At 31.8% G+C, this 13,323-nt stretch overlaps 1 protein-coding gene across 7 annotated transcripts in view; it reads right to left on the bottom strand.

Moving 5' to 3' along the window:
• Positions 1-13,323, bottom strand: part of LOC106681193 (uncharacterized) — a 307,220-nt gene that overhangs the window by 137,525 nt on the left and 156,372 nt on the right. Inside the window, exon 1 of one of the 7 annotated variants that reach the window (XM_014421396.2) lies at positions 4,691-4,770. The exons of 5 other annotated variants lie outside the window; for them this stretch is intronic. In XM_014421396.2, the coding sequence (XP_014276882.1) occupies positions 4,691-4,752 (62 nt within the window). In that variant the 5' untranslated portion in view covers positions 4,753-4,770. Of the gene's footprint in view, positions 1-4,690; positions 4,771-10,926; positions 10,955-13,323 lie in introns of those variants that run through there. One more of the 7 variants, XM_067052201.1, reaches the window with a different exon arrangement.

Genomic DNA, 13,323 nt, shown 5'->3' on the forward strand with positions numbered 1-13,323 from the left:
TTAAAAAAAAAAAAAAAATTCTGATAGTACTACCAGCCCATAGAGTGAATAAATTCAGTTAGTTCTAGAAAAAATCATTCCCTGTGCTTGATATATGTTTGTGAAAAATAAATAGAATTCATCTACGTTATCTACTTACGCCTACATTATCTACTACGTGAATATTCAAGAGAATTTATATTATATTCTTCTATTTTAACTGATACGAATTTATCTCCTTCGAGGAAACACTGATATTTCGACTACGGCAATCAGTTTCTGACGTCATAGCCGAATTTCAGCGTTAAAGAAATGAAATAAATTATTCGATGACATCATCTATTGTTGTAATAAGTGCAAAAATAGAATTTACTGAAATAGGGGGTATATAATCATCTTATTCTTCAGCTGTAAATAAGTCATGATTAGTTACAGTTAAATTAAAGGGTTATAATACAACATAATTATTTCATCAATAAAATTTCGACCAAATAATACCTCTATTTATCTATTTATTGTATAGAACTAATAGTACAAGAGCGCAAGAAGAGAAAAAAGTTAGTTATTTCACCCCAATTTTCGATTACTTTAATGAAAACCATGTATAATTACTAGTCAAAAATGATGTGTCTGCCAAGTATAGGTAGCAGAACAAAAATTTGTGGCTGTTTGAAAACGTTAAAAAAATATTTTTTCTTTCGGAGCTACATATCTTTAAAATTATCGACAGCACTAAAAAACCTAATAGAACAATATCTTCATATGGGTTGTAGTTTTCATGATATATGCTAAAATAAATTGATTTGGACAAGATTTCATAACTGAATTTATATTAGAATTTCATAAAAACTAATATTCCTACGAAGATAAACGTTATAATCTGCTTTAAAGTACATTAGATAGAGTACAATGGTTTTTGAGATATAGATTTCAAAAAATAAATTCACTAAATACTGATTTTTCAGTGCATTTTTTAAAAAGCTATATTTAGGGAACCTATTGAACGCAAAATGCTCTATTAGGGCTCATATTTAGAAAATTTACTCTTGATTTTCCTTCTTTTTTGTCCTGTATTCGATTTTTCCCTATATCCTTCTTTCTTATTGTTTTCTTCCTAAAGGATTATCACTTTAGTCCCTCTATCCTTCCATTCATTTCCTATTTCTCTTTTTCAGGGCACGAACATAATTATTTAATGTATTTTATAATTTTATTTAAATTTATGGGCTTAATAAGTATTAATAATGTTGGTTGATACGCACCCATAAAAAAAATAATTATAGAAATAACTTTAAAAAAAAGAACACTAATAATTACTAATACTACCAATCGTTCTCTACATACGTCTGTCCAGCGACGTCCCTCCAAGCCCAAATATACCAGGTCTTGACACAATCCTCCCACCTACGTTTCGGTCTACCCCTAGGATGTTTACACGTCATTTCAGAGGTTATTAACATCTTAGGGATCCCTATTAAGTCCCACAACCTTATATGCCCATCTTATTTGCCGCAATGCAATAACCTGCATTATATTTGCCAGATGCAGTTTTCTCAATTCAGTGAAGTTTAGTGTTCTTTTTTGGTCCGAATATTTTACGTAATACTTTATTTTAAAAACCTGAAGGCACTGTTATTCCCTTACCGTAAAAGGACGCGTTTTGCATCCATAAAAGACAGTAGGAAGTATAATAGTTTTTTTTTAATTCTAACTTTTAGGTTTTTGGACAGAATGCGCGAGCTAATTAAATTCGAAATAAAAAAAATAAAAAGTACTTCTCGCCTTTATTCCCTCATAAATTTCGTCTTTTCCTAAATTACTTAATCTTATCTACCTGTTGAAATATATTTTCTCTCATATTTATGTCACCGAGATTGCTCCCTATTCTACTGCTAATCATATATTTTGTATTATCCGTATTTATTTCGAGAAAAAAATTCCAAAATTAGATAAAAATAAAAGTAGATTGCAAGCTGAAAATAAAATAAATTTATAGTCGTAGCAAAAATGATAAAAATAAATCATTTAAAATACGAATAAATAGGTCTAAAAAAACACAAATAAATAATATCCTACTTTCCAAATTATAAAATTACAATTGTAAGCTAAATTATTATCAACTTATATTATTATTTATTTATTCATAGCTATTTACATAAAAATACATCTAGTAAATTTGATGAATCTATTAACACATTAAAATGGAGTGATACAAGCATGTAGAGAAACCATTGGTTGCATTCAAACCATTAAATTTTTCTCATAACAGTTTATGAATAGTGAATTTCTTTTATGGATAATATTAAAAAAGTAAAAAAAAATTAAATAAATAAATGTATATGATATGATAATGAAGTTTGTTTATTATAAAAATAAAATAAAACAGTTGTTTTTAAAACTATGAGAGGAGGGTATTCCACAACTGTCCAACTAATGGCTGATCAATCATTTTACAAATCATGCAATTTATCTTTTTTTTTCTCTTTGATCATCATTTTTTCTTTCTATACTTTATTTTTTTTTTGTTAATCCCTCATTTTTTTCTTTCTTCCCTTTTTTGTTAATCCCTCCTTTTTTTCTCTTTCTTCCCTTTTTTTGTTAATCCCTCTTTTTTTCTCTTTCTTCCCTTTCTATCATTTCCCCTTTTTTTATCCTTTCCTTTATAGTCTCTCTTTCAACCGAATGTGACTTTGAAAAAACAATTGATACAAATAATTATTCAAAGAGGTGATAGATATATAAATATACATAAAAATAAATAAATTTTTTCTTTTTCTTTCTTGAAATATACAACTGAATTTAAGCAAAAGTAAATATGATGGAAAGTAAAAAAATAATGACGTAACCCAGAACAAATGAAAAAGTTATCTGCACCAAATCATCCAGACATAAGCCACTGTAATATTAACAAAAATAATACAATCTGAACTATAGAATACATGTAAATTGCACTGTAATTTACATGTATTCTATAGTTCAGAGATTTTTATATTATATATTTTTTTTATTTATTCGATCAGTAAGTTTAATTTAAAATGTTATTGTTGCTACTATTCAATCACACTAGTTCCTAACCTTGCTTCCCCTTCAATTCCTAATAATTTTCCAAGGCGTCTGAAAAGATCTCAAAAGTCCTTCTGATGTAGGAATATTATTAGATTTCAATGAATAGCTAAATTCTCTACAAGCCTGCATCATTTGACTGTAAGATTTCTATCATATTTACTTTTGTTTACTGACGGCACATGTATACTTTCTGTAAACAACGACCCAACTAATGCATCACAAACACTACAGGCACACATAACATCTATTGAAGAATGGTGTAAAAACTGGAGAATCAAAATAAATCCTAACAAATCCACCCAGATCACACGACGTACCCTTACAGTATCCTTTCTAAATACACCACTAATGCCTGTTGAACAGATTCGATACTTAGGACTCCATCTTGACAAGAGACTTACTTGGAATCCACACACAAGACTAAAACGACAAGAAACTGCTCGTAGATTCCGATTGCTACAACACTTACTTGACAAACGCTCTAAACTTCCCATTCACTACAAACAAATAGTATACACTACAATAATCAGACCAATTTGGACATATGGAATTGAGCTCTGAAGCTCCACCAAACCATCAAATTCCTCCAGCATCCAATCCTTACAATCCAAAATCCTACGTAAAATCCTTGATGCTCCTTATTACGTTACAAATAAACTCATTCACAAAGACCTTAACATCCTATTCGTTGCAGATTTGACCCAAAACAGATATGAGTCTTTTCATTCCAAACTCCTTAACCATCCTAACCTCTTAATTCTTAATCTTTCGTCCTTAACAGTCCCTGATAATCCTCCAAGGCGTCTGAAAAGAAGATGGCCACGGGACCTCCTAATTGAAATTAATGTTTGAAGTACCACCAATGGGTGGTTCCTTCCCAAGATTTTCAAGTGTATATGAAACATACTACATATTTACCTATTGTATTATTTTGTACAGTTGTAAATTACATTAAATAAATATTTAAAAAAAACAAAAAACTTTTGATTAAATTCAGTTGTATATTTCAAAAAAGAAAAAGAAAAAAATGATTTATTTTTATGAATATTTATATATCTATCACCGCTTTGAATAATTATTTGTATCAATTATTCTTTCAAAGTCACATTAGATTGAAAGAGAGACTATAAAGGAAAGGAGAAAAAAAAAGGAGGGATTAACAAAAAAAATTAATAAAGTATAGAATGAAAAAAAATGATTAAAGAGAAAAAAGATAAAAGATCTAAAGAGATGAAACAAAAAAAAAACTGTTATACCTATATATTATAACATTAAAAACAATTTTTTAGATCAGATTAGAATAATTATGCTGTGTAGCTAATAAGGTTAGCAACCCAATATGGTTGGGCTACTCAACTTTGTTGTTTTTAATAAAGTTTCTTCCCCCCAGGTTATTTCTAGAGTATGACCGAACAGGTAATGAGGACCTGAATGACATAACAGGTAATGATATAGATAAAAATATCTCTAAGCAATTGAAGATAATTACTGAAAACGTTGATATTATCGCCTAATAACTCTCTAATTAAGGTTATATTTTTGATAAAGGCCTATATGATAAGGTTAACCTGCACTGAAGGGAACTTCCTCACTCACTACGCACTACCGTACGAGATAATAAAGGAGGAATTATATTCTCAAATACCTGCTGTGGATAGTTCCGTAGTTCATGATGGTGTCAGGGTATACTATTGGCCTCGGGAACATAGTGCCAGTGCGAACTGACTCCACCAAAGCAGAGATAAATACTATCTAGGAGATACCATTGTTACTTATCTTATTTATTTAATAATGTTGTCTTCATAATGATCTGAGAAGACCATGCAATGTCGTTATATATTCCAGGAATGATCTAGGGCAGGGTTATCTAACCTACAAGGAGAACTTATTGGACAAAATAAAAATACTTCGAAAGGCTTCCATTTTAATTATATTATAATTTATACACATAAAAGCGAATGGTCTAATTTCCAAAATATTCCCCTCCTTCTTGGGAAGGTTTAAAGATTATGAAATCCCCGAATTATCGAGTAGATAAATGTTATGAACACAAGTGAGCGTTTTTGGTTTTTAGCTGAGAATGTATAAGCTTTTTTCACGCTTATTAGGTCTATTCATGATGTGTTAAATGGAAAATGTTTTATCATGTTAAATGTTATAAGTATAGGATTGTGAACAGTCCTATTTAAAGTCATGTTAAATGTTAAAAGCTCCTAGCGGATTTTTAGAGCAACTTGTTTTTTAACCTTTCCTTTCAAAACTTCATGTTATTGTTTACTTTAAAGTTTTGATTACAGTAATTTATAACAACATGCCTGAATTGAGTGAAAAGTAGAAGTTGTGTGAAAGTTTGGCCACTGAGTGCCTTGTTGATCTTATAACTTGTGTGTGAAGAGAATCAAGATTTATTAGATTTTAATACATCCAATACTAAGAGAATAAAACACAAACTACGAGCAAGTAACCTAATCCGAAAATAAACAAAATGGAGCTGAACTCAGCTGGTCTGTTGCGTGACGTCATTCTCCATTTAACAGACCTAGTAACAGACTCTCAACCACGTTACATGTTATATCGTTTTAACATGCTAAAAGAAGGAAATATTTCTCAATTTAACGCGCTTTAACATGTTAAATTAATGATCATGAATATCCCTATTGTACACCAATCGATTTGACTCTAATCAAATAAGGGATATGATATAAAATGGGGGCCACGCCCGAGAAAAATTCATTACTAGGTGATGATACACTTAGAAATGTGTTGGGCCGCCCATAGCTCAGTGGTTAAGACATAGTCTTACCAATTTGATGTCTATTGGCGTTGCCGATTCGAATCTGGCCTGGGACGTTGACTTTTTTCATTGAGTGGCGGTCCCACAAAATGAAGAACTTTGACCCCCAACCATGGTTAGGCAGTATAGGACTCCAATGGGAGTCATGGCCGAAAAAAAAAAAAAAATGTGTTTGGTGCTTGTGTTGTTTATAATTGACCTGACTACCAACAAAGCCAGGAGGTACCACATACTCGGCACAGGTATGACAAGACATATGGCAAAGACCCCTATAATATAAATAATTGCTAATACTTCGATACATATCAATAGATTATATTGTTTCTCAGATCCCATTAAGCTGTCTGACTGTGGTAAATCTTCAGCGCAGATTGGCAACATTTGAAGTATTGATATTAACTCCTCGAACTCCTAACATTCCTCGAATTCCTGCCAATTCTAATATCAATAAACTTTCTTTTTTATCACCTCTTTAGCAAGAATATGAGGTAAGCGGAAACCCGGCATCTGAAGAACTTTTAAAATATAATTGAAATGTGATTTCAGCATGCCAACTTTATGTATATACATATATGCGTTATAAGCTAGTGGTTCTACAAGAGAAATGATTGACTGCTCTACCAACCATATAAGCCCTGATGAAGACCTATAGTGAGGGTCGAAACGTCATTAATAAGTAGTTGACGCTATCTTAATTTTTTTTTATTGCAGTTCCGATCATCTCCTCCTGTTTTTTTCCCCCAACTGTTGAAGCACAGTAATCTGTCAGATGTATTCAGCATTATTGTGTCAGTATTCTGAACTCTATTTTTATAACTTTCACTTTATTTAGGTTGTTTCGCTTTTGGTCTGAACGTAGATAGCGCTGCACTAAGGGTATTCATGATCCTAATTTAACGTGTTAAACGTAAAAACTCATGTTAAATGGAGAAATATTTCCTTCTTTTACCATGTACCTTATAATATATAACATGGTTGAGAGTCTGTTACTAGGTCTGTTAAATGGGGAATGACGTCACACAACAAACCAGCTAAGCTCGTCACTGTTTAATTTGTTGACGAGTTAGGATATTTGCTCGTAGTTTGTTTTGATTGTGTTAGTATTGTTTTAGATGTTTTTAAAACTAATAAACCAATGGATGACCATAATAATAATGTAATGACAGTTGCCAATTAGCTCATCATTCTCTTTCACACAAATCAGAAGATCAACACAGTGCTCAAACATTCTCTTTAGACATGTTGTAATAAATTACTTTAATCAAAACATAGATATAAACAATAAGATGAACCTTTTGAAGGAAAGGTTATAAAACAAGTTTCTCAGAAAATCCGCTAGGAGCTCTCATGCGTTTAACTTTTAACATGACTTTAAATAGGGCTTCTCACAATCCTTTATACTGTTTCACTGTGCAACAAAACTATCACGAAAAACACTGACATCTAAAGTTAAAATCAAAAAGTATCAGATCTAAAATTCAAGATTCAAGCCCTCTTAACTTATATAACCGCTCGATTAAAACTCTTTTCTTTTGCAAATTTATTTACTGTTCCGTTTGCAAACCTACTGCACTGTTCTAGTAGCAAAATAAGTACTTACAGGTTCTTGATAAGAGGTGCTCATAATAGTATTTCTTTGTAACACTTACCTGCAACAAAGAAAATAGGAATTATATTAAGATTATTAAAACATATAAAGCTGAATCAAAGTAAATCAAAAGAAAAAATTAAAATCTACAATTACAAGGGTGAAATACTTTGTGAAGTACGGAGGTGATTTGTTCAAAATCACGCTCGACCACCAGATTTTTACCCTATTTATGAGGCTGGGTGAACCCCAGGAGGGCTGCAGAACCCACAGAGTTGACTCACGGTTGCAATGCAATAGAAAACAATTTTCTGTCTAGCCGGATTCGAATCCAGATTCTTGGAGTTAGTTGTCTATTGCCTTACCAATAAGCTACCCACTCCCACATTAATATATATAAAGATGAGTATAATTATAAATAATAAAATTAGTTGAGAACTAGCCTAACAGATAGGCTTGATTACTCAGCTGATAGATCTAATGAATGTTTAATGAGTAATAATGATTTTATAGTGCACCTTTGCTCAGTAATTATGTATTTTATGCTGAATCTACAAGTTTGCCACTTGCCGCAAATCCAGGATTTGTAAAAATGCTTGGTAAACAGATAAAGCAACAAACGTCTGTAGCCCGTGCGTGTTTTGTCCTTTGCAATTTTTCAAATCATTTTTTTTTTTCATTGTAAATAGGAACGAAATAAAGATAAGCAAAATTAAAGGAAACATAACTATCAGCAATGTAACTATCAGCAATGTAAGTTGTAGGTGATAGAAATTCATCTAAATATTACTACATAACTTATAAAGTCTATAACCTTCGTTGTTTAATTTTTATCAGAAACTTTTTAATTTAATTAACCAAACACATAATGTCTTCATAAATATATATTTGTGTTATGTTAAATAGAAAATAAAACAAATGATCCTAAAGATATTTCAGATGTATTTTATAAGTTAATAGCATTGATGAGTAGATATTTGACCGTGGTATAATGTGTTTATGAGGAGATAGTTGGTGTTCGATCAGTTAAGAACACAAATAAGTAAAAACCTATTTATTAGTGTCAACGTTTCGGCCAGAATTCAAGGCCTTCATCAAGGCTAATAGGCGGAGAATCAACGCCTAGTCATGGCCGAAACACTGCTACAAAGTTTTTACTATATACCATAAATAGTAAATTTCTGACTGCACTCCCAATCATCTTCTTCTCATATGTGTTAATATCAATGATATAAATATTCTTCAACTCTTTTTTTCTTCGAACTTACAAGGTATCATAACTTAAGCAGAAATATTTTCTCAATTTTTGTTTACTTTTCTATTTACTATTCTGTATAACAGACAAAATTATCTTTCCCATAGGTGTCCGTTAAATGGAAGTTTTATTATAATTGCTAAAATAAAAATAATAAAATTATTTTGATTTTCAAATATTTTTAAAAACTGAAGTTGAACTTTTAATTCTTTTGATCATGTCTAGCACCCAGAACTGCTATACAACATCCGTAAATTCCTACTCCCCACATACTTCCTCATTATCCGTTCTTATCTCTCAGACAGATTATTCAACAGAGCTTATTCAACCTTATTCCGTCAGTCTGTTGGTGTACCTCAGGGTAGTATCCTTGGTCCTATCCTTAATACAATTTTCACAGCTGAAATCCTACTCCTTCCTAACACTATCCTCACCATGTATCCCGATGACACACGTCTATTCTCAGTGAACAATGATCCTTACATTCTATCCCAAATCCTCCAATCCCACATCACCACCCTTGAAGAATGGCGCCAAAACTGGAGGATTAAAATAAATTCCAATAAATCTCACCAAATCACATAAACCTATGACTTCTTGTCCTACAGTATCCTTTAATAATACCCCACTTATTCCTGTAGAACAGATCCGTTACTTAGGACTACATCTGGACAAACGACTAACATGGAATCCTCACACAAGACTGAAAAGACAAGAAACTGCTCGTCGATTTCGACTATTACATTTACCAGACAAACGGTCCAAACTTCCAATCCATTACAAAAGACTGATCTACATGACTTTTATAAGGCCTATCTGGACATACGGAGTTTTGGGGCTCCACTTAACCATTAAATTCCTGCCGAATTCAATCCTTACTGTTTAAAACCCTTCGTAAAATCCATAATGCTCCTTACTTTTACACAAATCAAGTCATCCATCCAGGACCTCAATGTCCCATGTTGCCGATTTGGCCAGAACCTGATACTATTCCTTCCATGATAAACTTCCCAACCACCCAAATCCATCTGTTTCTACCCTGGCTTCTCCTTCATTACCTAATAATGTTCCTAGGCGTTTGAAAAGGAGATAGCTTCGAGATCTCCTTTAGAAATGTTATTAGAGTTCTATCAATGGGTAAATTCTCTACATGTTTGTATCATGTCACTAAGTCACCTACAGCAAATTTATGCTTGAAGAAGTTTGTCGAGGGGTGCGGTCAGCAAAGAACAACATAAATAAACAAAACCATATTTATTTATTTTATGCCGACGTTTCGACCTGAGTTTCAGGTCTTCATCAGGGTTTGTGTCGTAGATGAGGGAAAAATTAGTACTCTACAGCAAATTTACTTGTATATATTTTTAATTGTCATAACGTACAGACAAGTCTGCAATGATGAACGACCTTTGAAATCAGTCTTTAGTAAAAAAAGTCGCCATTAGCCTTGAATAACATTTTTAACAATTTCGTTAAGAGAAGGCTAAGATAAGAATTATTGAGCCGTGAAAATGCTGTCTTTTATATTATATAAAAGCGGAAACCTTCAACAGGTTAAAAGCTTTTACCATTCTGTTTATGTTTTTTCCTCTAGAATAGAATATATCAATGTTATTGAGAGGCGAAGTGAACAACTTAAGAAGTTGAGAATGCAAAAAACACCTGTTATTTTTCAATATGTACAATGAATAACAGTATCTTTTCCTCAGTGAATATTTATTAGAAGGACCTTCATAAAATATATTTGTGGTGCTTTGCTATGCGCTGAGTGAGGACGAAAAATGCATAAAGGAAAGTTTTTTTTTATTTTGTATTTTTATTATAATTATTATTTTTATTTTTATTTCTACATGTAAAAAAAGTGTTGTAACTATTTATTTTCCTTTATACCGGAAAATTCTATATAAATCTTATATATCTGTGGCTTACAGGAGTTATAACTACGGTCACCGAAATCTCTATGATGAGTTATGATCCAATACGAATATATTATTGAAGTTGTAGGATATCCTTCAAGTAGATTAAATCTTTACCACTATAACCCATGAAGGATTCTCCAATTTTTTATCCACTTCATACTGGGTGGACGGAAACCTGAGGGCTCTCGAACCCACAGGACTGACTCAAGGCTACAGAAAATACATGTGGGGTACATTTTCATATTAAACTATTAAACAAAAGAAACGCCTTCGTTTTCGGAATTATTTTATGTAGCAATTCAAATTATATATAACATTAACTTACATGCCAAAATCCATCCTGACTTCCAACAGCCCCGCCACAGGTAGAATGCAGACCATTACAATCGAAAACACTTGAACTTATCTCTAAATCCTTAATATCAGATCACTGCTATGTGATGTGAGCACTGCATTCCGGAAGTACACGGAGATATGTCAGCTAATATTAGTGAAAACATTTTGAGTGTTGAGGAATCGATGGTTTAAAAAAAACAAAAAAAAACCAAAAAAAAAACCGTTTCTCTGTTTGAATTTTAATTCTATGTAACTATGTAATAAATTATTACACTTAAACAAGGAAGATTTGTGTCATTCACCAAATTCATATTAAATCTTTCAGTAGATTATTAATTTAAGAATATAATATGGTTATGAATGAAGGTCATATGAATACTATTAATGGAAAATTATTGCAAATCTTCGATTTACGCTGCAACATGACTATATAACAACAACCTAAAGATGGGAGATGATCCCGAAACGTTGTTGATGTATATGAAATAAATTATTACACTTAAACAAGGAAGATTTGTGTCATTTGCCAAATTCATATTAAATGTTTTAATTTTATTTCTCTGTCCCCTAATACTTGATGATTAAGATTAGATTTGTACCTCTAGAGTCCATAAAAGGTGAGTGGTACAGTACTTTGTAAGGAAGTACTGTTTATAGACCAACGGTTGTGTTAGGAGGTGATATCGTCAGAATCAGATTTTTACCTAACTAAGAGTACCCAATTCCTAAGGCTGGGTGGACTCCGGGATGGCTCCCCAACCCACAGACCTGCCACAGCCGGATTCTATCCCGGGTACTTGGTGTTAGTATCACAGTGACTTACCACCGAGCTACCCGCTCCCAGAATACTAGATGATATCAATTATTACTCATTTTAGAAAGAAATGTTCAAGAAAAACAAAAAAACAGTTTTTTATTTGGTGTGATTCACAAGTGTACAAATAATAAATACAATATCTGTGGAATGTTTCATTTACACTAGAAAATCTTGGGAAGGAACCACTCATTTGTGGTACTTTAAACATTAATTTAAATTAGAAGGTCCGGTGGCCATCTTCTTTTCAGACGCCTCAGAGGTTTATCAGGGATTGTTAGTGATGATAGATTAAGAATTAATGGGTTAGGAGTTTGGAATGAAAAGACGCATATCTGTTTTGGGCCAAATCTGCAACGAATGGGATGTTAAGGTCTTTGTGAATGAGCTAATTTGTAACGCAATAAGGAGCATCAAGGATTTTGGATTGTAAGGATTGGATGCGGGAGGAATTTGATGGTTTGGTAGAGCCCCAGAGCTGAATTCCATATGTCCAAATTGGTCTGATTATTGTAGTGTATACTAATTTTTTGTCGTGAATGGGAAGTTTAAGAGTTTTTGTCAAGTAAGTGTTGTAGCTATCGGAATCTACGAGCAGTTTCTTGTCGTCTCCTGTCAAGATGGACTCTTAAGTATCGAATCTGTTCAACAGGCGTTAGTAGGAAAACACAAAAAAGTTTCAAATATTTATTTATGCTCAACGTTTCGACCAACATAAGCGCAATTTTTATTGGTCGTGGTGTTCACTCATAAACCAAAAATATTGTACGTTAATTCAATTTTGTAATGTGAACTATTACTATTTGAAACTATTTTGAGTGAACCATAAGGAGATATTAATTTACATGCTGTCAATCACCAAATTATTCATTTTAGTTTGACTAGTTACATTAATTTTTCTTATAATATATATTTTTTTTTTAATAATTTATTTTTTGATATTTACAACTGTATACATATATACACATCAAGTAAATTTGCTGTAAATGATATTATGACATGATAAAAACATGTGGAGAATCAACCCATTGGTAGAACTCCAAAAATATTTCTAAAGCAGAAGATCTCGAGGCCATCTTCTTTTCAGACGCCTAGGAGGATTATTAGGTAGTGAAGGAGAAGCCAGGTTAGAAACGAGTTGGTTTGGGTGGTTGGGAAGTTTATTATGGAATGAATGGTATCTGGTTCTTTAAAATATTTAAAATTTTAAATACCATCCATCAATCCTGCTTTGAATTATCAAAAATTTTATTTTCAATTAAAAAAAAAATTAATTTTATTGAAGACGCCTTGTGGATACACGTTGTAACAAATAATAACTCTACAAACGTAATTAAATGCCATGACAATACAGGAAGTAATAAAGTATAATAATGAGGTTATTAACCCTCAAAATTCATTTTATTTACAGGACTCGAATAATATTCATTCTAACACAAAAACATATATTTAAACACACACACACACTTTTATGCATTCTATATTTTTCTAAATTTATAAAACTATATTTTTTAAAATTTAATTCTTCATAATTTTTTCAATCCTGCTTTGAATTATCAAAAATTTTATTTT

Source organism: Halyomorpha halys, unplaced genomic scaffold (assembly GCF_000696795.3).
Source record: "Halyomorpha halys isolate HHAL.00 unplaced genomic scaffold, Hhal_1.1 Scaffold19.1, whole genome shotgun sequence".
NCBI classification, from domain to species: Eukaryota; Metazoa; Arthropoda; class Insecta; order Hemiptera; family Pentatomidae; genus Halyomorpha; species Halyomorpha halys.